At 41.1% G+C, this 26,033-nt stretch overlaps 1 protein-coding gene across 1 annotated transcript in view; it reads right to left on the bottom strand.

Moving 5' to 3' along the window:
- The window catches only part of LOC126457888 (phenoloxidase 2-like), a 183,558-nt gene that overhangs the window by 59,713 nt on the left and 97,812 nt on the right, over positions 1–26,033 (bottom strand). Inside the window, exons 7-8 of the mRNA XM_050094560.1 lie at positions 12,511–12,661; positions 12,326–12,427 (exon numbers count right to left, since the gene is read on the bottom strand). Of these exons, the coding sequence (XP_049950517.1) occupies positions 12,326–12,427; positions 12,511–12,661 (253 nt within the window). The remainder of the gene's footprint in view (positions 1–12,325; positions 12,428–12,510; positions 12,662–26,033) is intronic.

Genomic DNA, 26,033 nt, shown 5'->3' with positions numbered 1-26,033 from the left:
GAAAAAAGGACAGGTATACACTCGCACACACACACATATCCATCCACACATACAGACACAAGCAGACATATTTAAAGACAAAGAGTTTGGGCAGAGATGTCAGTCGAGGCGGAAGTGTAGAGGCAAAGAAGTTGTTGAAAGACAGGTGAGGTATGAGTGGCGGCAACTTGAAATTAGCGGAGATTGAGGCCTGGCGGATAACGAGAAGAGAGGATATACTGAAGGGCAAGTTCCCATCTCCGGAGTTCGGATAGGTTGGTGTTGGTGGGAAGTATCCAGATAACCCGGATGGTGTAACACTGTGCCAAGATGTGCTTGCTGTGCACCAAGGCATGTTTAGCCACAGTGTGATCCTCATTACCAACAAACACTGTCTGCCTGTGTCCATGAATGCAGACAGTTTCCCTGTGGCTAAACATGCCTTGGTGCACAGCCAGCACATCTTGGCACAGTGTTACACCGTCCGGGTTATCTGGATACTTCCCACCAACACCAACCTATCCGAACTCCGGAGATGGGAACCTGCCCTTCAGTATATCCTCTCTTCTCATTATCCGCCAGGCCTCAATCTCCGCTAATTTCAAGTTGCCGCCACTCATACCTCACCTGTCTTTCAACAACTTCTTTGCCTCTACACTTCCGCCTCGACTGACATCTCTGCCCAAACTCTTTGTCTTTAAATATGTCTGCTTGTGTCTGTATGTGTGGATGGATATGTGTGTGTGTGCGAGTGTATACCTGTCCTTTTTTCCCCCTAAGGTAAGTCTTTCCACTCCCGAGACTGGAATGACTCCTTACCCTCTCCCTTAAAACCCACATCCTTTCGTCTTTCCCTCTCCTTTCCTCTTTCCTGATGAGGCAACCGTTGGTTGCGAAAGCTAGAATTTTGTGTGTATGTTTGTGTGTCTATCGACCTGCCAGCGCTTTCGTTCGGTAAGTCACCTCATCTTTGTTTTTATATATATTTTTTCCCCATGTGGAATGTTTCCCTCTATTACACACACACACACACACACACACACACACACACACACACACACACACACATATATATATATATATATATATATGTTGTTTCGTAGGCCTTTGGCATGACTACCACACTACCACCCAGTTACCAGTCAGGATGAATGCGCATAGGCACAGGGTGTATACAGGCAACACACAACATCCTGTTGCAGAGCATACTGTACAATATGACAGTCCTGATCTCAGTGCCTGTTTCACCACATATGCCATCTGGATTCTTCCCCCATAGACACCAGTTTCCCAGAACTCTGCAGGTATGAACTAGCACTACAACATGTCCTTGGTTCTTGTCACCCATCTGGCCTTAATTAACGTTAATTCCTTCCATCTCAGCATTTATTCACAATAACTATGCCTTTCTTCACTCCATTTCAGTTTCCTACATCTTTCATTTTCTGAATTATCTATTTTTCATGTTTCCCCGTCCCACTTCTGTTACATACAATGCACTTGGCTTCTCACTCTTATTAACTCATGCAGGATGTTTTAGTAGTCATCTCTGTCTTGCATATTACCCTGTCTTCCACCTTTAAGCTCACAGGTTTTCAAACATCGTCCAGTGCAGTCCCCAACAATCAGTCTTTCCTTCTCATCCTGTCTGGGGATGAATTGCTACTCACCATATAACGGTGATGCTGAGTCGCAGATAGGCACAACAAACAGACTGTCACAAATATAGCTTTCAGCCAGTAAGGCCATCTCAAAATGAGACAACAAACAAACACATACTCAATCATGCAAACAAAGCTCACACACACATGACTGCAGTCTGAGGCAACTGTGGCCCCAGTTTTGTGTTGTTTTGACACAAGTCGTGTTAGCATGTGACAATCTCTGTCATTTAGTTTTGATTTGTACCAACTATTATGTTTACACATTGATGTCTTTCAATGTTTCATGCAGGCTTTCATGACTGTTGAAACAGTTGCTCTTGAAACATTCAATAAGTTGGCTGTCTTGGTTACTGCTGATCCAGCTAATCAGGCCCCAACAATCCGCTGCCCTCTTTAGAACTCTGTTAGGTCTTTCATTGCATCAACATGAAATGGCCTCCGAATGCCAATATGAAGTGTTCACTACTCATACACAATCTGCACTGATGCCTAGTCTGTACTGAACACGCACAGTCCAGTGCGATCGACAGAGAGAGAGAGAGAGAGATGTGGACTTTTAATGTGAAAACCATCTCTATATTGAGAGTTGCTCAGTGAAAAATTAAGATACATAGGTTGTGAATTACTAGGAGAGAGATAAATACACAAATGAATCAGGCAACAAACAGGAGTAGAAGATAACACAGCGAACATGAGATGATCATATGCACGTCACATAAACAAATGAATGTGTGTAATTTTCAATTTTCCAGGAGATAAGAAAAGACTGAGAAGATGGAAGGTGGGCGGATGACATTAGAAAGTATGTGTATTATGGCGGATGACATGAAGAAACGTATATATATATTCACTGAGCAACACTCAGTGTAGAGATGGTATTCACACTAAAAGTCCATCTCTCGATGCTTTAAGTCAAAACTGGTAATACAAAAACAGAGTGTACACATTTGTTTATACTGATCCAAAGATAAAGTTTGAAAACTTCATGTAATTTACCAAAAGCACCCCATGCCACTTGTTGCTTTTCTCTTTATTTCTCTTGCTTGTCCAGCCTATTCACTGTCTTCAGCTGCTGTAAATACCAAATTTTGTTAATTGCTTCCATGACTTGATTGTTAATTTGTGCAAATCATTTTTACTTAAGTTAGTTTATACATTATTTAAGCATTACATAACTGATTTTTCAATACTACTTTCAAACTTCCTTAGTTAAATTTTTCTATTTGTTGCTCCACTTGTCTAAGGAGCTTTGATAAAATAATAATTGTTGTTTAATGCACATCAGTTTAATCTTCGCTTCCCAAGATGCCAAAATTATAACTTAATTTTGTACACCTCACTAATCTCAAATAAATTCTTATAATTAACATTTTTGATTTTATACCTCAAGAGTCTGTTTCTTCCTAGCTTTGCACTGTTTTTACTCTAGATCTTACCATTCTAAAATAACTTGAAATTCCAGTGTGGTGCTGGCATTCGGGGTGTGGTAGTCCCCCCGTAGATGCCATGAACAATCTTTCTTCTGAACTAGATGTAGGGGAGATGTGCAAGGGCTATCAGAACATCTGATAGCCCCTGCAGCCGGCAAACTCTTTCTTTACAGCAGCATACTTATAAAGAACCAACCAAAAGGCCTTGTAAGCAACTGCTGGCTCTGCTACCATTGGAATGTGGTGTGTAGTGTTATGTTTTACTTCACTGCATTCTGCTGTGTTCGCTGTCATACTGTGAGTATCATCATCTCTGAGTTGATGTACATGCTCTTGAGCCATAGCAACTGCAGTGGCATTGTCGAAAACATGGGCACGCAGGGCCTCATTCTCAATAAGAATGTGCATTTTTGTAACTTTTGAAATTAGATCACAATCATTTGACAGCAAGGTAAAGAGCTCCTTTAAGAGTGGTGTTTTTGCCTCTACTGCTGAACATGCTGAAGTTATTTCATGTGGTGGGTGTGGCTGCTGCCAAACAGTAAGTGTCTAGCACAATTGTGATTGGCCACATACAATTTCATTGTTCATGTTAAGTGTAGCCTCCTGAATGGACACAGTTATGTTGCAACAGAGGAGAAAATCTGTGCCAAGTATGGGCTCAGTGACATCAGAGATCAGGACTGTCCATCAAAAATTCTGTGAGACTCCTAAGTTCATGACTGCATCTCAGTCACCAAAAGTAGGAATTCTTGAATTTCATGTTGCTATGAACCATAACTCTATGGATGAATGGTTTCTTGATGATGTTGCATGGAGGCCACTGACTTCGGAGCCTGTATTATTTAAATAAACTAGCTTCTTACACGTGCCTTTGACTTAAAGCTGATGTTACGTAAGTACACAGTGAAAAATAGAAGGCTTGTCAGCAGCATTTGAAATAGATATATTGCCTATACGGGGAAGTACAGTATCATCACACAGCAGAGTATGAGTAATTCACCCACCTCTAGTGGGGACAGAATTCTTCGTAGTAGTTGGTAGGCACTGTACAGTGAAGCACTCAGGTGTGCCTAATTTTGATCACTGTCCCCATTTGAGAAATCACGTGGCTGTATGCATCTGTGTGTTAGTTTCCCAAAGAGAGAATGATACCAACATAGTTTTGGATTCTGGTTCACATTACCATGTGCACTGTACCATCTGGTAGGTTGAGTGCTGCTAGAAATGACTGGAGCTCCTCAGACTTTCGGCTGACGAGCATCATCGTTGCAATGTGACACACTCACTAGTTCTACAAACAGGAGCTAATGCTTCTTAGCAATGGCGGCCACAACCCTACCCACAAAGCTATGTTGTCCAGTTTCTTGGGGCCCATTCGCATCATCAAATGATAGAACATGATAAAAGATGATCTGCAATAAGTTATTGTGAGTTGAATGGTGATGAAGTATTGGAAATCACTGCATTTTTCACCAATAAAGATAAATGGCTCATCTAAATCTTTCCGCATGAGGCATCAAAAACCTTGGTCAGAGAAACCTGTGATTTCAGGTGATGCCAAGAAATGGAAGGCACCTAATCACCAATAGTTTCACCTTGAAGACTTGTTGAATGAGGATGTCCATCAGTCTGCACACTCCATGATTCATACTGTTCTTGATATGTGTATATTTAACCTCAGGAGGTGTGTTGTGCACAACATCTGATAATAACAACAAAGTTTGCAAATCCAGTGCCCCAATGGTCAGGACAAATTACATTATTATCTGAGATACATAGGCCTCAAAGGAAAGTTCAAGAAGCCAGAACAAAAGAACAGGCTGTTGTGAAATGTATGGCAGTGTGACAATATACTGCATGGCACAGAACGCATGCTGCAGTTTGCCGGCAAACAGTGTGAGAGCTGCATAAGATGCAAAGTAACTAGCAGTTGCCTGGAAGTTAACACCAATAGTGGAATAGTCCGAAGGTCTTCTAAAAAACATGATAAATCACTTGGAGGTGTAGTGTCCACATTAGTAGGCAAAGTGATGTCACTCTCAATTAGTTTATTGTCTGTCATTGTTGGGGTCACCACTTATGATAACTGTAATTTGCAGCTGAATACTGACTGAAATATTGTACACTTTATTATTTTAATCAAACTTGAAAATCAAGGAACAAAATATGTTGAAGAGAACTAGAGAGGTCTTACAGAAACAATGAGTAACACATAAACATAAAATCCTGTTAGATTATCTGTCACATAGGCATAAAGACAGTCCCTACTGTCATTTACTTCATAGATTGCTTCCGTCACCAAAATATGAAGCATGTGAGAAAAGTAATGAGGCTGAGTTTTTTATCTACCAAAGTTTTTATTTTTTTCAAACAATATTTTCCCTTTGAAAGTGGCTTGCGTCACCAAAATATGAAGCGTGTGAGAAAAGTAATGAGGCTGAGTTTTTTATCTCTGAAGTTTTTATTTTTTTCAAACAATATTTTCCCTTTGAAAGTAGTTCCTTCAGTAGCTATACACCAGTGGAGTTGCTCTTAGTCTTGGTAGCAGCGCTGAAAGGCTTCAACTGGTAGGGCCTTTAATATGTTGGTCACATTCTTCTGAATGTTCCCCAGAGTCTGAAAATGACATTCTTTTTAGACATCTTTCAATGTTGGGAAAAGAAAAACGTCACATGGACTCAGATCAAATGAATAGGGGGGCTATGGAACAACAGGAATGCCTTTTGAGGTCAAAAATTCTGTGATGAAAGTGGCTGCATGACATAGTGTGTTGTCATGATGCAACATCCACTTGCCTGTAATGTCCCATCTCACTTGATTCACTCTTTTCTTGAGCCTTTCAAGGATATCTTTGTGAAACACTTGGTTCACAGTTTGTCCTGAGGAACACATTCTTTGAGCACAACACCACTACTGTCAGCATTGCTTTTATCTTTGATTTGCTCATTCGAGCTTTTTCCAGTTGATGAGAACTCTCAGTGTATCACTCCTCTCTTTGCCATTTTGTCTTCAGATTATACTAAAAAATTCAGGATTCATTACCATCATCATGTGACTGAGCCACTTGTGGTCACTGACAATTTTCTGAAGAAGGCCAATGCACACATTTCTTCAATTGTCCTTCTGCTCTGATGTGAGGTTTTCCAGCATCATGTTGGCACAAACCTTTTGCTTGTGCAAATCTTTAGCAAAAATTTAATGTATGGTTAAAATGTTTAAGTTTAACAGATCATCCATCATCCTTATTGTTGAAAGTCAGTGTGATCTCACAACAGGACACATACATTTGACATTTTTGAAGCTGAAGGTAGCCCTCAGTGAAGTTCATCTCCAACATGTTCTTTGCCTTCCAAAAATAATTTATGCCAGTGGAAAACTTGAACTCTTGATACAGAGGTCTGTTTCAACTTTTTAAAGGTCAAACTCATAGATTTACCAAGTTTGACAAAAAACTTGATTGCATAACATTGCTCTAAATTCTGTTGTTCCATTTTCATAACACACAACAAAACTTAATTTCACTCATGGTGCTCTCAAAAATCACATGACGGCTGTATGGAGCTGAAACACATGTTCAGCATCTGGAAGAAATGAACTCAATGATCTACACAAGTAAAACAACACAGCATTGTTAGATCACTCATAGCATTGTTGGTCACATTACTTTTCTCACACATCTCATGTTATTCCTCCTGGAATTTTATATCTGCACACATACACGATGTGAAAAGATTAGGATTCATTCATAAAATTTGGTTATGAGGTGTGAGTAAAGAGAAGTGAAGTGCTGGTGAGGCTGGACAATCCATCTAATGCACATACTACCACACAAAAAGAACTCAAGTGACTAAATAGGTACCATGTGATAAAAAGATAATTCAGTCATCATCATCATCATCATCATCATCATCATCATCATCATCTTGGACAGTTTCCAGCCTCTGGCTGGGTCTGTATGAAACATAGGCCTCACCAACATCTTCTGTCCTGCCACCATCTCTCTGACTTCACCGTGGCCCAGTCTTCTCCTTTCTTCTGGAAGCATTCCTCTACTCCTTTCAGCCATCTGTCTCTCCTTCTGCCTCTTGGTCTCTTTCCTTCCAGTTTCATCTCATGTATCCCCCTGGGTATCCTCTTCTCCTCCATTTTATTAACATTTCCATACCATCTCAGCCTTGATTTCTCTATCTCCTCCTGTAATGGTTCCACCTTCATTAACTCTCTGATCCTCTAATTTCATAACCTGTCTATCTTTGTCATTAGAATACTGTTCCTCAAGAATTTCGTCTCACTAGCTTGTACTTTGCTTGTCTCTCTTCCTTTCATAAACCCGGTTTCTCATGCATATGTCAGGATCGGGACATAGTATGACTGGTATATAACCTTTTTACTGATTTTTGGGTACGTCCTTGCTCCATATCAGGCTTCTGACACTCTTCTGAAATGCTTCTGCTTTTCTCCCTCTCGTATATTTCTCTGTCATTTTTTTCCATCTTCCTGTATCAGGCTTCCTAGGTACTCGAAACTCTCCACTCTCCTCAGTTGTTCCCCACCAGTTGTTATTCCCATTTTTCCTCTCTCCTTCTTTCTTGTAGTGATAATCATGTCACTCTTACTTATACTAAATTTCATCCCATATTCTTGTACTGTTCATTCCCATACATCCAACTGCTCTTGTACTTCCTCCTCCTTATTCCCCAAAATCATCAGATCATCAGCAAACACCATAGCTTTCATCTTCCTTTCACCAAATACACAGCGCACACTTCCATGGTACATTTCCCTTATCCTCCAAACAATATGTTTTGCTACTCCTATGTTCTCCAGGGCTTTACACACTTTGCTTCTGAGTACACTATCATATGCTTTTTCAGTGTCCAGGAAGGTCGTTAGTAGATCTATTCTATATTCATAGTGCTGTTCCTGCAGTTGTCTTACAGCAAAAATAAAGATCCACTGTGGACCTTCCTGTTCTGAAGCCATGTTGCTCTTCTCTCATTCTTCCTTCTAATTTTGCTCGAATTCATGCTTCCAAAATTTTCTCAAAAATCTTTGCACAATGACTCATCAGAGTTATCCCCCGATAGTTCTTGCACTCTTTTCTATTTCAGTTCTTGAAGATCGAGATAATTATTCCCTTCTCCCAGTCTTCTGGGATCGTCTTCTGTCTCCATACAATTTTCATTACTCGAGAAAGCCTTTGTATCCCCACCTCTCCTGCTGCTCTCACTATCTTTACACTTAGCTCATCCAGACCTGGTGACTTACCTCCCTTCATCTTGCCTAATGCCTCTTCCACTTCTCCCCATGTAAGGTCCTTTTCTGTTTGCTGTTCCTCCTCTTTTTTCTCCTTGGCTTGTTCCACCTCATCTAGGTCTCCATTCAGGTTCAGGAGTTCTTCAAAATACTCCTTCCACATATTCTTGAGTTCCTCCTTATTCTCTTGATCTTTTCCACTTTTGTTCACTATTCAAGCATAATCTGTCGTACCATTCTTCCTCTTATTTTTAATCATCCCATATAACACCTTTTTTGAAGCTTCACTATCCTCCTCCATCATTCTGGTCCACTGTTCCATCCACTTTCTTCTCTCCTCCACCACCACTCTTTTTGCCTCTTAATTGCTTGCCTGATCCTCTTCTCTTGTCTCTACTGTTCTTGTAAGGAACCATACCCTAAACGCTATATTCTTCTTCTGTACTATATCCTTTGTTTTATCATTCCACAAGGCTGTTTCTTTCCATCTCTTAATGTTGCTTGTCCTCCCACATATTGCTTCCGCCGCACTTGCTAATGTTCCCTTGAATCTACCCCATTCCTCTTCTACCATTTTTGGTCATTCCTCTGGGATGATTTCCTTTACTACTTGCAGGTACTGTAGCCTGCTTTCTTCCTCCTTCAACTTCCATACCCTTATACGTCTTTCCTGATTTTCTGTCCCTTTATTATCCTTAGTCCCTCTCAGGTTCATTATCAGCAAACGGTGGTTGCTATCCAAGGCCTCTGATTATATTACCCTAGTGTCAATGATGTTCCTATTCATCTCACTATCGTACAGGAAGTAGACAACTGTCAACTTTCTCCGTAAGTATTGACTGTAGAAGGTAATCTTGTGGCTCTCTCTTTTCCTGAACCAGGAGTTCCCAACCATCAAGCCATTCTTTTGACAGAACTCCAATAGTCTTCCACCTTCGTCATTTCAGCAGCAACAACCCTCTGGTCTAAGCACACTACATTCGGGAGAACGACGGTTCAATCCCGCGTCCGACCATTCTGATTTAGGTTTTCCGTGATTTCCGTAAATCGCTTCAGGCCAATGCCGGGATGGTTCCTTTCAAAGGGCACGGCTGACTTCCTTCCCCATCCTTCCCTAATCCGATGCGACCAATGACCTCGCTGTCTGGTCTCCTTCCCCAAACAATCCAACCCCAACCCTCTAAGCACACTTTCGCAGCCTTGTCTTTTTCTTCCTATGTGTGCATTGAAATCTCCCATTACTATCATATTCTTCCTTCCCATCTGCTTCTGCATGTCCTCTTCAAACTCTTGCTTCTCCTCAGAAGTGCAACCCACCTGTGGCGCATACACTTGTATTATCTCTATGGTCGTCCCCTTGAGTGATATTTTGGTCTTCATCATCCTATCACTTATTCTCTTCACGTCCTCTTTTAATCCATCTCTTACCAGTATTCTGACTCAATTTCTCCTTCCCTCCTCATTTCCAATCCAGTCGATCGGTAGCCTTTCCTCAGTTCTCTCCTTCCTTCTCCTTTCCATCTTGTTTCAGCTAACCACAATAGGTCTAACTTCTTTCTTTCCATCATGTCTACAATCTCCTCCACTTTTCGAGTCAATGTTTGTATATTTAATGTTCCAAATCTTAGTCCTTGTTTATAGCCAGTTCGTTGTCAATTAAATATGTCCTTTCCAAGGCCTGTTCTATTTTTGAAGGCGGAAATCATAATCCACTACTGGCTTGCTGGGCCTATCGTAGCTTCACCAGAGTCCTGTTAGCCATCACTTTTCAGGGTTCCTGTAGGACGTTCACAGCTACCATAGCAGTCTCGGGGCATACACAGTCCACACTGTACCTCACTCCCGCAGGCAATCTCTTACTTCATGCCGTTGCCCGTCTCCCACGACTTGGACGAGGGGTTGCACTTGTGGGAGATAATTCAATAACTTACAAAAAAAAGTTGATCTAACAGCCAATGTAATCAAACATGATTAAATGGAGACAAAAATAAGATTGTAAATACAGTACCTCCCTTATGTAAGGCAGAAGATTGGGTGAACACAAGGGTTAATGATTCAATGCTTATGTGGAATAACATGCGTAGAACTGCTATTTAATAAAAATCAGGAATACTTAAGTGACTAGGAACCTTTGGTGGCAAAATAAGAGTGTGAAAAAAAGATCTATTTGAAACAGAAAGAAAGAAATGTAAATCTAAAAAAGTTATATAGTTACATACAACTATTTTGCCAAATGCCTTTATAAGTGACACCAGTCGACTGAGTCTCATTTTGAGCTTGGAACAGGTATAACTTACCAATTCACATTTTTAGATATTCTGAGAAGGAATATCTTGTACTATTTCTAAGAAATCTGTGATACACAGCATGAGGCAAGGGCTTATCACAAAATTATGAGATCTGACAACTATCATATGTAAGGGAAAGCTGGCCAGTGAGGAGTGTTAAAAAAAATTCACATTTCATAATAATGATGGTTTATATAGAATGCAGACAGGTGATACTGAGCACCTATGTGAGGTGTAGAAAGCTTTGCCAAGATTAAAGGTGTCTTATTTGCCAGTGGAATTCATTAAAATAGCACAAAAATTGGCTTGAATAACTACTTTCATAAGAAAACAGGAAGTTTTCAGTTGGATGTTTCTGTTTAATAATAAGCATTACAAATTTTCATGTCACTATTATTATTATACATTGTTTTTCACATAACCATAATAATTAATGATGGTCCTTGTACCAAGTTCCATATATCTTTCTTCTAAGTTTCTTCATGATCTTGAACATGCTAAGCGCCATAGCTGACATTAATGTTAATGATCAATTTGAAAACCACTTCAGCTGTATAATACAGCTGCAGTGGATTTCATTAGTCATTAACACAAGTTTATTCGCCTTGAAAGTGGTTCCTTGATGTTAGTTTCACTGCAAATGCACAAACATTGTCCTCCTACAGGAACTAGGATATACAAGTAATGAGCTTAATGAATAAGGGATGCTGTATTGCATAATGTGATTAGTTGGAAACTTGAGCTGGATAGTAGCATGTCCAGATGGCCAAAGTGGTTAACACAACTGTTCATGGGAAGTGACAGATATGGATTTGAGCCCAGTTCAGCAAAAAACTTCAACTTTCACCATTGTATAATGACACTGCCCTGTGTGGATAACCATCACAGTTTCCCACCAAGCCTTTTTCTTTCCTTCCCCTTCCTACATTTCATGTTTACATGTATGTACCAGCTGTGTCATTATGAGTGAAGGCCATCAGAATGGACACAACTCAGATATAGATATATATATTTAATTAATACAGATTAAAACTGTCTGCTTGACAAGAATACAGTTTTAATCTGTCACAGTGCCAGGTTGTTTCAAAACAGTGCACACTCTGCTGCAAATGAAAGCTTCATTCTGAAAGTTCCAATACTGTTTACGTGCCTGTTGATCAGTTAAAGACTCACCTGTATGGTGAGTGGTTACCTTTACTACTTCTGTGCGTATTAAAAGTTTATTTCCCAATTTTTTTCTTGACATACCTATCCATTATGTTTTATTGCACATTTTATCAATTCATTTGATTTTAAAAGCCTTATTTAAGGCTTCAAATACTAAGATTCCAAACATGCTCTTATCAAGTGGTCCTGTCATTAAAATTTGACTTTTGTTCTGTGGTTGACATTACAGTCTAAAAGTCAGAATGCTAAATTCATTTCATAAAGGCAAACAAAAAAATAAGATTAACATTACAGAAATGAGTTTTACTGAAAATAAGGTACTGAAACACTGAAATACATCATATAGATACAATAGAGATCATTTTTAGGAATGGGGTTTTAGTTACGTATAGCTTAATCTGTAAAAAGTTTTCTTTACATTTTGATCAGTGATATTTAACATATTTTTAAGATTTAATAAATGTTACATCACAGCATACATAACAGAAGTATATGAGAAGATGGTGGAGCAATCAGACTAGCATAAACTTTGACTCACGTTTATCGCTGCTCCACGGTGAATGGCATCAAATATTCTACTTCTCCAGCGTTTCATATCATCAATGTCAAATGAAAGACGATCAGCTTCACGGTTGATATCCTGGAAACACATCACTCTGTTGCAGATTACCATCCAGGTTTTGTTAGAGTAGTAATACTGTAACATTCAAAAGGGTTCCTCACATGTAACTTAGTAAATTTTTCCCGTGCAGGCCACACCCTACTTGCCAACACGTTGTCAAGCTTAGGAAAATATGCTTCCTTTAATGGTTCATCCCAGTTGTTCAACTTCTTTACACATCCAAGATTGTTGCTCAACCGTTCAAAGTTGTACCTGAAGAGGAGTTCACAAAACTGTAAAGTAACTTAATTTCCAACCAAATGCACATCATTTATCAGGTCAGTGCACACTTCTAACTGTCTCTTTTTTCCCATAATGTAAGGCACAAACAGTAGTATAGCCACAATAAACCAAGGTTTATTTTTCTTCCATATTCAAGGGAACATCATTTGAAAAGACAGGCACAAACACAGAAACAATCCAGGTTCTGATACAAGCAGTTGCCGACAATAAGTAAGGACAAAATATGAGAATGATTGCTTTCTGCACTGTGCTTATAAAGAGGAGAGCTCTGGTGGACAGCGTGGTGGATGCCATGCTGTGTGCACAAGTCCTGTGGCCCTCCGTAGATGCCTCTGGAGGCTGGTCCATGCAGATGCCTTTGGCAGAATATTCGAAGTGTAACATGCCAGTGGCCTGGTACTGCAGTGTGTATCCAAGTATTACATACACGGTTATAGCATTTTTACACAACAGAAATTCCACATGCAAAATTAAACAAAAATGGCTGCTGGCAACTGCTCATCTTCAGTTACTTGTCGTGTGACACCTTAAATGTTTAATACTGCTGGAAGGATGTGGAGGGTCTTTCATTTGTAATTTTTAAGTATTTATTGGCACTTTTTAACAAAAGATGGGAATTAAATTTATGAATCATTTATTAAATAAAGAATTACATAGAAATAAACACCATTAAGCATACAAATGCTTCATTACTTAATTTTTACATAAAATATGTAATGTTAAGAGCTGTTAAAATTATTATTTTGTAGACTTTTACATAAAGTCTAGTGTTTTTATGAAATTACAACGCTTTTGGCTTTTGTTGTTGTTTGATCGTTGAACAATAGCAGCATTTCTGCTGACCATATTCAGTATTGTGTAGAATACAGTCTGAGGCCAATTTTTGGAGTTGCAGCTTGCATCATCAGTCACTGACAGCTCATCTGCAAGGTCAGCTCCACATTTTGTAGAATTATAAAACATATTTATCTCTGTTTTCTTGTTATCTCCTATCAATTCATCAATTTCAGTTTTGTGGTGACGATTAGGCTTGAACAAAACAACTTTGTTTTTCTTTGGTATATGAGAAACAAGTAGAAACCAAACTTAGATGAGTAGACTTCTCTACCACGAGTTTTGCAAAATTCAGAATGGATTTGCCTCTTCTTCCTACACATTGTTGCCACAGAAGTTAGCTTGTGTTCTATCAGCAGAGGTGACACCAGTTCATAGCTCATAAACCAATTATCAAAAGTCACATTACGGCTTGTTTTTGAAATGGGTTGCACCAGCCAATTGACCACATCAAATGATTTATTACTTAATGAAAACAGTCCATCTGGGTACTTCACAGCATATATTTCAAGGTTTGAAGATATATAAATGCTTTGCACCAATCAAGGCAAATATATTTATGTCATATTTAGCTAATTTTGATGGAATCTATTCTGTAAATTTGCATCTGTCTCTGAATGCAAGCAGGATTTCATCTATGGTTGTATATTCTCCTAGCACATCTGCTTTCTTTCAGTTTTCAACAAATATTTCAAATATCTGACATACTGGTGCTAAGTTGTCCAGCTGTTTTCTTTCTTTATGTGTGAATTTATCATCAAAATGAGGACACCTGTGAATAAAATTAAAATGCTGTCATGTCATTGTCAGCCTATATAAGCCTTCAGCTCACTAATGATCATTTACTTCAAAAAACAGTGGTTTGCAACTACTTCACAAGCTGCTTTCCTTTCTGCAATTTGCAAGTCTGTGTATTTCAAGATAATACTAAGCATACTTTCATTGCAAAACAGACTCCAGCATTCAAGCTCTGTCTTGCTAATCTTGCCATTAAACTTACGCCAGGTGCCTGATGATATTTTGATAACTGGTCTGAACTTGTTGTTGAGGTGGACTTTTGCACCACTTGGCTCCATCTTTACCAAAATAAAATGAACAGCATTGTAGGCAATATTTTGTAGCTTGTTTAGTGGTATATTATCTTCTGTGTCACTGCCTTCGCATGAATCTTGCTCAGTACCACTACTGCCACTGTGCTCACTTACACAATCTCCATTTTTCACAGCCATCTGTCATAAAGTTGTTTTCACTGTCTGGTAATTTCACCTGCCAAAAACGTATATGCTCAGACTTCCTTTCTTCATTTTTCATTTTGAATAAAAACACCAAAAAACACGAAACATTCATGAAAAAAGATAAATTGAAAAATGGCACAGGAATACTACACTGCAGTTGCCGAAGGGTCAAAAATACCCTCTTACAGTTTGCACTCGTTTATCTCCTTTCATGGACAGCAGCTGACTGAGAATGTGCACACATTAGGGAGGAGAGTTCAATAACTAGCGCTACTGAGAACTTCAACAATGTGCAACTGCGCAACAAAGGACTACCAACAAAACAAAATGAGCAGTGTTGAATTGACCCTACCACATCCTCATAGGGTTAAAGCTACCACTACTTCTCCAGGTTAAGAAAACTTATATAGGCATGGACAAACGAATGCATATCTCCACAGAATTAGTCACACAGATTATTTATCAGTGGTTGTCCATACTTACTGGTGAGGGGAGAGAGAAACCATGTGGCAAAATAAATGAAGGAGATTAGTGTGAATGGAAAGGTTATTGTCATCTTTGGGTAACTTATGTTTCTCATTAACAGTTATTCAGTAGTTGCAATGGAAAGTCTTGGATGTAATTCAAGTTATAATTGATAGGACAAATGTCCATTCATGAGTTTATGTGATCACTCTAAGCTTGTGGTTATAGCTTGATACCAGTGCCTACCAATTTTAATTGTATATTACAGCACTGAGGACGGTCACTAAGTGACCGAAAATCGATTTTGCTGACAATAAAACAACAAAATACGGCCAACATTATTGTGATAACATGGACAAAATTATTGATTCAGCATAACATATTCCTATTTCAAAGTCAGAACTGCAAGAATGAAATGAATATCTTGAATTGTAAACATGATTGATCTGAATGAACCACAGCTTCTGAAACATTATAACTGAAATCTGACTAAAGACACAAAATCTTGCTGAAATCTGACTGAAGACACAAAATCATCTTTGTTCTATGTGTATTGTACCACCAGGATCAGAGGCAGATTTTGAACTGAATGCTAAACAGTATATTAATTTGTGGTTGATGAGAGACAATCATATTTTTTATGATTAATATGGTATTGTTTCAACAACTAATAACTGTAAGCACATGTATCTAAAGAAACCAACTTCAGAAGTTACTTAAAATTAATCAACTTAATTCCTTCTTGAAACTGCAGACATACTGCTTGTGAGATATGTATTTGACATGGCAAACATCAATTTGCTCAGATTTGGATTACAGTTTAGGAAAACCCACACTCTCTCACTTTTTCTGATATACATGATAACATTCAAAGATACATTGCAAGTGCCCTATTATAAAATAAGCTTGTAAAATCTGTGAGATGACAACCACGTCACACAGGTTATGCCATGCAATGAAATTTCTTTCTTCAGTCTTATAAAGCAAAACTAACTACTTACAAAAGCCTCACACCCTTGACAACATGTAGGTTACCATACCTCAGCCAACCCTCAGTTGCTGGAAATGCAAGGCCCAAATTATCAGGTCACCAGCATATTTAAACCAAGTCGAGAGCTCAATCAAATGATGTGTATGGATTTCATCAGGTAGTAATAGTTGATGGAGTGGAAAACAGACTTGAAAGAGCCTGGACCTTAGCATAAATGATGAAATGGAGAACATACGCACCCTAACTTTTAACACCAACATGAATTTTGTTGAGCTGTTCTAGCCTTACAACTAGCCTCACCTTAGAGGTCTGTAAAGCAGAGTACTGTGTGGCTGAGTATATCAATGATGATGGCTGATTTTGGTCTTGTTGCACTGGTACAAATTGGGGTTATAGTAGATGGTATTACACAAGCCATACATGATACATGGTAGGACTAGGCCATCCGTAGGATTAATAATCACAACCAATGTCCCAGTCTAAATATTGTATACATTTTCTGAGAAACTTCCTCAGCTAGCTCACAAATGAAACAATTTAATACAACAAAATACATATTTATTAAGCATCAGAAGGAAGATGTCACAATGATAAGCAACTTTTGCTCAACACCTGAGAGGTGTTGAGACCTCTGTAAATGATCAGAAAATCAATATACTGCTGAGACTTGAATAATGGAGCACAAACATCATGCAAAAATATAAGTGAGTAAACAACATGAAAAAACAACCAAAAAAGAAGAAAGTCAAATTTTTAATACAGCAAATGTATAATAAGGAATGCTTGTTAATAGATATTAAGATCCAGCACTATAAAACTGATGAAACTGTAACTCTCTCAATGCAAGAACTCTGTTCCAATAAAAGTAATGTGAAGTGGGGCACAGCATCACAAGAACTTCAGAAAATCTGAAAAATACTTCATAAAAAAGAAAAAAATCCAAATTTTTAGTATATTACAGTAAGTACAAATTTTTAGATACAAAAAAGAAAATGCACAGTTCACATCGAATAATCAGTTACAATTAAAGCACCATAGAATTCTGGCTAACTTTGATCATTTATGCCATTAAGTATTAGTATGTAATAAAATTCAGTACTATTCTAGCTTGTAAAGAGAACGACCCAATGGTTCTAGTCATGTGTACATGATGTCACGCCTTCCACAAGATAGTCTCCATTCTGCAAGCCTCTTAATCCATCTTAGTTGCATGTGTGGGTCACTTCTACCCTTCCCAACACTGGCTTACCTTGCTGTCACTCTGGTAAGAAATTGCCACCTTATACGATTCCAAACAGAAATTTGCATTGTGGCCCAACTAATCATGTGAGTAGTGATTCTTTATTGCCAATTCAGCTTTTTTTTTAAAAAAAAAAGTTTGCATCCTCTCAGAAAAACATTTTTACTTTTAAACACAGACAAATTTTAAAACATCGGTCTAAACCACGTGATGCATCCACCAGCAATTTTTACAAAACTAATGGATCACATCTTCGTCAGCCTTTCTTCACCAATATAAAGCAGACAATATGCACTGAATAATATATTTTGACTAGGAGTGATGGATACACCCATTTTTGACCCTTTGACATTATGAGTATTTTTTTAAATGTAATCTTTATTGATTGTAATATTCTCAAATCTGAGGCACTGTAAATTACTCTTTACCATGTAGGTTGCACCTGATGGTATGGCTTTAGGCCCTGAAACTGGTTGTGCATCAATAAAACAAGAATTTTACCAGCTGTCAGTGGAATTTTTCTTAATATCATCCAATAATTTTTTTTTTTTTTTTTTTTTTTTTTTCACAAGGCTAACCCAATCATCAGTTCAATGAAGTAGAAAAACAGCTCATATTTCCTTTACATCTTATGACTGTTAGAAAATAGTATGTTACAACAACAACTACTACTGACAAAAAAGCTGGGAAAGAACATGAGAGGAGAATTACTCCAAGAAACCAACAATATCTCAAAGCAGATGCAGAGAAGAGCTAAAATTAACACCCTTCTTAATACTCAAAAATTTTCAGCAGGAATGACACACAGAAAGACTATAGATATTTGTAAAAAATTGAGGACATCACGTTAGCAACAAATAAAAAGATACTGGATGGACCACAACAATGAAATAGAACAAGCTGAAACAAAGCAAGCTGTAACTATTCCAACTGCTACTAATCTACTCCTGTCAACTAACAAAATTTTTCCCCTTTAAATTTCAACTGTGTTAGAGTAGTCATACTGGGTGTATGTTACACATTCTTGAAATTGCCAAAATACTGTACATTCAATACTTCTCATGAATTTATTATTCAGGTAGTAGTTTTCACTCAGCTGATTGCAATGACGTATCTAGTTTTGCTGGAAATCATATTAATGAAGAGTAAATTAGTACTACAGCATGTAATGGTGAAAGTGGTATGAGCTAATTAGTAGATTTTAGAGTACAGGCACCACTCATTATAAAGATCCCATTTCATTCTTTCTGGTAACCTGTTTCAGTTTGTGAAAACTAATTAGTTTAGAAGCTATCTGTAACTAAAGATTGCTCACACTCAACTTTACTTTTGCAAACTGAGTCAGTATGCCTGTTATATTCCAGGATTTCATTTGACTACCGCACTAATTTTTTTGGACCGAATGATACCACTCATTATTCAATAAAATCAGTAATTAAGAATTAATATAAATTAATATCATTTATAATATGGAAACTTTACTTGTAATTCAGTAATTCAAAGTGGAGCATCATAAAATAGTTCTGCGACCTTTCTTACATTCTCAACTAACCATATTTTAGTTGAAACAACTTCTTGTTGAAATCTATAGAGTATCTGTCATAGTAAATTTATAAATTAATACATATTTACAGAAATCACAAAATATCATTACGCCAGTCTTTATATACCACCTACACACTAAAACCTTCAGCCTGTGTCTCAAAAGCACATGAGAAACACTTGTATGAAAATTCAGTTCACATCACACAATAAAATGCATCAAAACCCAATTACAGCATTCCCTGTGCTAGCATCTCCACGGCATTTATTTATTAATCAACATGTAGTCATTTATCTTTGAGAACCTCTTTGGTAAAATTCAGTCTGTGAGTAGCTTCTAGTCTGGCTGTATTTTTGACTCAACAAAATGGACATCTGTTTAATTCGGTCAGTAAACATGAAGTTATTGTGCTCAGTTACTGCCTGTGATTAACATTCTATGTGAAATCTGAAGCTGATCACTGTGTTGCTATAAGTGCTAATAACTGCGGAAATCAGCCAAATTTAGTCAATACTGTGTAGAATACATTATTTGAGAATTTTCATAAAATTAAAATTTCAGCAATACAACTAACATTCAATCAAGACCTACCAAATGCAAACCTGAAATGACAGGTAAGACATGTTTCAAATCTTCAATGAAGAAGTAAATCTATACAACTAAAATGGTTAATGTAATAAAAAAGATAAAAAACATTGCTGACTAAACCCTAAGCCCTCATGAGGCAATGGGTTCCACTGAAAATTGTTATACATCTTCTTTTCCTTGGTGCCTTATACTTGGCAACACTGCTCAGTTACTCACTCAAAAAAAGTCTTCTCTGCCCTATTTCATTGCTATAAGAACATGTTTAGAGTCTTAAAACTATTTGTGTTTGTTTTAGATCAAACAATTTTGTATTTCTATCATCAATTTGTTGTCATTGCTTTGATTGGACCTTATGAATTCATTCATACTCTGCCTTTGCACTACTTCCTCAATGTTTGGCATAGCTGAGTGAATTTTATGATGTGAGCTAGAACAACAACTTTTGTTCTAGTCAGTACAATCTCATTTTTCAAATGGTCATTTTTATTTTCAAACTTGAGTAACTTTACATGCTACAATTACTTTCCTATTTTCTTCTTGAGGTCACTTGTCCTAGTTTGATGCACTTTTACATTTTTGGGGCATTTAATACCAAAATTCTCTGCAAAATTCAAATGAGTCAGCTGGAACAGTGACTGTAGGGGTTCTAGTTGGCTTTGGCCTTTAAAATGTCTGCTGAAGGTCATCACATGCCCTCCAAGCATGATGTCACAAGCCCATGCCCCCTTATCTATGACATCATCATCATCAGCATCATCACATGACATGCAACACCCACATTCTCTGTGATGTGTTTCACAATCCAAGATGCCATATCTCATTACCTGGAACAGTCGCATCTGTTAAAACAAAACAGCCAATCACATCCCCATGATTTACAAATAATTACAACAAAACATCCAATTACAATGTAGCCATAGAGTCACCATCTTGGACATGTTCAAAAGTATTTGAATAATCTGTGATATGTGTTATTTTCTAAAATATGGGGTGGTTTGAAAAGTTCTCAGAAACACCACAAGAGGTCAGTGCTAGCGCAATGAGTTGTTCACATGATATTCATTGGACTGTTGCCTGTAAACATGTGCCATATCAGTGTTCTTGGAAGAGAGCTGTGGCTGTGTTGTTCTTCCCGCGTAGTGAATTGGGAAGATGGAAAAAATCGTTATTCGAGCAGTGATTAAGAACTTCATAAAGAAAGGTATGAAAGCAAAGGACATTCATGCCAATTTCCAGAATACGCTCGGAGCTCTGCTCCTTCATACTTAACTGTTGTCAAGTGGACAAATGAATTTAAATTTGGTTGGGAGGAGCTTAGATGACGATCCATGCAGTGGTCAAAAATGCTTCAAATGGCTCTGAGCACTATGGGACTTAACTGCTCCAGTCATCAGTGCCCTAGAACTTAGAACTAGTTAAACCTAACTAATCTAAGGACATCACACACATCCATGCCCGAGGCAGGATTCGAATCTGAGCCTAGAACTGCTCGGCCACTCCGGATGGCTGCAGTGGTCAGCCAAGATGTGTCACTACTCCAAAAATCATTGCAAAAATGCACAAAATGGTCATGGATGATCACCAATTGAAAGTGTGTGAAATTGCGCATGCTTGCCAGGTGTCATCTGAAAGGATATATCACATTTTAACTGAAGAATCAAAAATGAAAAAATTATCTGCAAGATGGGTCCCGCGACTCTTGACACTGGATCAAAAACGCATGGGAATTGACATATCAGAACAATGTTTGGCCCATTTTAGGAGAAACAAACAAGATTTTTTGTGCCAGTTTGTGACCATAGATGAAATTTGGATGCACTACTATACCCCAAAGACAAAACAACAGTCAAAGCAGTGGAAACATGCTGATTCTCCACCACCAAAGAAAGCAAAGACAATTCCTTCAGCGGGAAAGGTCATGGCATCAGTGATCTGAGATGTGAAGGGGATTCTGTTTGTAGATTATCTCTCCACTGTGCAAACAATTACTGGAGAATACTATGCTAACCTCCTGGACAAATTGCAGCAAACAATACATGAAAAAAGGCCAATTTAGCAAGGAAGAAAGTCATCTTCCATCAAGACAATGCGCACACGTACGTATTTGCCATTGCCATGGCAAAATTACATGAACTAAGGTATGAAATGTTGCCATACCTGCCTTATTCACCAGATATGGCTCCGTCAGACTTCCATCTCTTCCCAAAACTGAAAATTTTTCTTGGTGGATGAAGATTCACTTCAAATGAAGAACTGATAGCCAGAGTTGACACTATTTTGCAGGCCTGGAGGAAACTCAGGATCAAGACCAAGTACATAAATCTACAAGGAGACTACGTTGAAAAATGTAAAATGTTTCAGTGATGTAAGTGTTTCTTTTCTATTCCATTCCAAGAACTTTTCAAACCATCCTCGTATTTATCAAATAAGTTATATGAAGGGTGTAGCTTGCAGTATTTCAAGGAAAAAATATGTAAGCTTCACCTGGAGTTCTGTAAATTGGTGCCATGTTCAAAAGATATTGCCAACACTACAGCATTTCCAAAAAAAAAAAATCACTCAAACTTCACCAGAATTGAGTAAATATGTCATGTAAAAAAAAAAAAAAAAAATGTCAAAGTCCTGTATTATCAAAATAAATTATCTAAGCTTCACCTGAACAGTGTAAATTGGTGCTGTTCATCAGTTCATCACAAACATACACACACAAATGCCATGATCTTACAGGTCAAAAAGCACTTGTGAATGTTAGTAGTGACTAGTGACTGGGAAGTTAGGCGAAGAGCTATATTCATACAGGCTTATCTTAATAACTGAACTTAACCTATTTATTGATCACAAAATCAATTCTTTGGTCCTTTAAAGCTGCAAACTTGTCAATGATGTTATCATAGAATGGCTGTCTGCTTGTTAAATGAACTAGAAATTCTTTCTGAATTGAAATATTCACTAAAGAAGAAAGTCTCTCTTCTGAAACCAGATTCCTCAGGTACATTTTTATATGCTTCAGACAAGGAAAAGGTTAGTTCTGAAGCGGGAACGTGTTGTATCTCCGCTTACAGTCGCTTATGTGCAGTGAACTGGCATTTATCGCCGCGCCCACGCACTATGCTCATGGGAGAGGCTTTGTGGCAATAAACGACTAAAGCGGTTTCTGGACAGGACACATTTATTTTTCCTGCCGTTACAATAAATGACAAATAACATACTTCGCTAATGTCCGTCTACTTAGGCGCGTTGCACTGGCGGCACGGCTCGGTCACCGATCCCGGAGGGTGTACACTCCAGTGACGAGCCGTGGCGCGACCGCGTGGACCGAGCGAGACAAAAGGCCGCGTCACAGAATGTTCTGCTCTTGGCGCGACCGGAGGCGCCGTAACGTCCGCGAAGAAGCGAAAGACAATTTAACGGCGACTGCGTTTACGACCGCGCGTACGCATTTACGGCGGAGTCACGTTGACTCGACGCACGTGGTCCGCGGCGGAAGAACTGGGGAGACGTGTGTCGCGTCGCGTCGACTAGCTCGCACTGCTGGCAGCTTTGTTCCCGTGCGGTCCGGTGTGCGACGCACCGTTGCCGAAATTCCGCATAACGGTACAGCTGCCCCTACTTGTGTCGGCAGTGCCGTAGTTCAGCCCTTCGTGCGTTGGACGGTGCTGCCGCCACACAGATCCCCCCTTGGAGAGCGGAGCTCCGTAGCTGCGAAAACGCGGCGATCGTTCGCGTGTGTTTAAAGTTCGTGCACTGCGTGATGGCAGTGCGGCAGCTTTGGCGGGGGTCGGTCGGCGTCGGAAGGGCGCTGGCCCGTGACGTCAGCGTGCCGGACCGGCGAGCGTGCGGTGGGCGTGTCCTCGCGCTGGCGGCTAGTGACAGCGGCAGCAGGCACTGGCTGCGACTGTCCGTAGCGATGCGCGTGAAGGCGCGCGTTGCAGGTCATTAGTGGTGACGTCTCGAAGGCGCTTGCGCGAGTGCGGTACCGTCGGAACTCGAACGCGGGTCCGGGAGCTACTACGGACAAGCCGGGCGGTGTGGTGCGCGATGTCCGGAGCTCGGCGGAGAAGCGAATGAGGTAAGCTGGCGCGGGTGCCGATCCGGCCTCAACACCCGACGCGGCGGAGGCAAAAGACGCGAACGCGGGTCCAGGAGCTGTGACGAACGCTCGACTGGAGTTACCGGCCGAAGGCACTTGCAGCTGGAGGTCGGGTCTCTACAGCGGACGGCGGCTCGTGGGCGCCGAATTCTGACGGCGTTCGGTGGCTCGGGCGCGTGATTGCCGGTTTGGGTGTCGTGGCGCGCTGGCGACGCAGCACGGCCGTTTGAATCGGACGCGGCGGCCAGCGCGCGTGACGTAGTCCGCTGGCGGCTGTGGTGGGGGCGACCGGTGCGCCTGTGGTGGGCGCGGTCCGGGCGGCCGTACCAGCTGCCTGGGCGTGGTGGAGGGAGGCGCACATGGCGGCGCGATGACAGCAGGCTGCGGCTGTGCGTCACCGGCGGCTCCGGGTGCGGGTTCCGTCTGACCGCTGGCAGAGGGCGTGTCGTCCGTGATCAGATCTTCTGCCGGGTCGAAGAAATGCGTGGCTGATGGAGCGGGCAAGAAGTAGGCTGGTTTGACGCGGTCGACTGACACTGTCGACGGCTTTCCGTTGCACTCGAGGACCAGCGTTTTGTCTCCTCGGGCGATCACGCGGTGCGGTCCGCTGTAGGGCGGTCGGAGAGGTGGCCGTACTGCGTCGGTACGCAACATGACGTGCGTGCAGCGCTGCAGGTCGGCGTGGACGAATATCCTCCCGGTGCCGTGCCGCGTCGGTGCGTGCGCTCGGAGGCCGGCCATGTGACTGCGCAGACGTTCCGCCAGAGTGGGTGCCACGGCGTCGTGTGGGAGTCTTACATCTTCGACAAAATCGCCCGGGATTGTCAGGGATTGCCCGTAAACGAGGTCGGCAGGTGACGCGCCGATCTCCTCCTTCGGCGTGACTCGCAGGCCGAGCAGCACCAGTGGGAGCGCCTCTGGCCATGAGGTGTCGTGGCAGGTTAGAGCGGCTTTGAGAGTCCTGTGGAACCGTTCGACCATGCCATTCGACGCCGGATGGTAGCTGGTTGTCCTGTGTAACCGGGTGCCACACAGTCTGGCGACGTGCGTGAACAACGCGCAGTCAAACTGGCGGCCGCGATCAGTTGTCACGTGACTGGGACATCCGAAGCGTGCCACCCAGGTGTCGACGAATGCGGTGGCGACGGTCTCGGCTGTGACGTCCGCGACGGGCGTTGCTTCCGGCCAGCGAGTGAAGCGGTCCACCATAGTTAGGAGGTACCGCTTGCCTTGTGAGAGAGGAAGCGGGCCGACGAGGTCCACGTGGACGTGTGCAAATCGGCGTGTCGCGTCCGGGAAGGTGCCCACGGGTGCGTGGGTGTGCCTCCCGACTTTGGCGCGCTGACATGACGTGCAAGTGCGCGACCATTCGCGGCAGTCCTTCCGAAGCCCGGGCCAGACGAAACGCGCAGCCACGAGCGTCGCAGTGGTGTTGGTGCCGGGGTGTGACAGTCCGTGGACACGGTCGAAGGCACTGCGCCGGAATTTCCCCGGGAGGAACGGTCGGTGCGTGCCGGTTGAGGTGTCACACCAAATCTTCCGTGCGGAGCCGGGGACAGGCACCAGCTCCAGTTGCAGGCCGCTGGAAGTGTCGTGACGGAAGCGGTGCAGTTCTTCGTCACTCTCCTGTACTTGGGCCACGTCCTCAAAGTTCACAGGGGGTGAAATAACGGCACACGCTCGGGACAAACAATCGGCGACGATATTGTCTATCCCCGAAATGTGTCGAATGTCAGTCGTGAATTGCGACACGTACTCTAATTGCTGGAGTTGGCACGGTGAACACTTAGTGTGGTTGTTCTCGAACGCGTGGGTAATGGGTTTGTGATCGGTGAAAATGATGAACTGTCGGGCTTCTATGGACGGTCGGAAGTATTTCACCGCCGCGTACACCGCAAGCAACTCTCGGTCATAAGCGCTCCAAGCACGTTGCGAATCGGAAAGCTTTTTGGAGAAGAAACCGAGAGGCTGCCAACTCCCGCCGACGCGCTGTTGTAACGCCGCGCCGATGGCGGCCTGGCTGGCGTCCACGACTACAGCTAAGTCCGCGTCATGTACCGGGTGCGCGAGCAGCGTCGCTTCCACGAGATTCCTTTTTGAGTCCGTGAAGCTCTGCTCCATTGCGTCTGTCCAATTCACGAGGGTCTTCCCTTTAGAGATAGGACCTTGTAACGCCTTAGTCAGCGGCTCTTGCACCGCTGCGGCGTTGGGCAGGTGTCGACGATAAAAGTTCAACATGCCGAGGTAGCGTCGTAATTCTCTGTGCGTCTGCGGACGCGGCATTTCTGTATTGCCTTCACTTTCTCCGGTAGCGGTGTCGATCCGGTGGGCGTAATTACATGGCCGAGGAACTCAA

Source organism: Schistocerca serialis, chromosome 2, assembly GCF_023864345.2.
Source record: "Schistocerca serialis cubense isolate TAMUIC-IGC-003099 chromosome 2, iqSchSeri2.2, whole genome shotgun sequence".
NCBI lineage: Eukaryota > Metazoa > Arthropoda > Insecta > Orthoptera > Acrididae > Schistocerca > Schistocerca serialis.
Note: the sequence above shows the minus strand (reverse complement) of the source record. Positions and strands in the feature narration are given on the sequence as shown.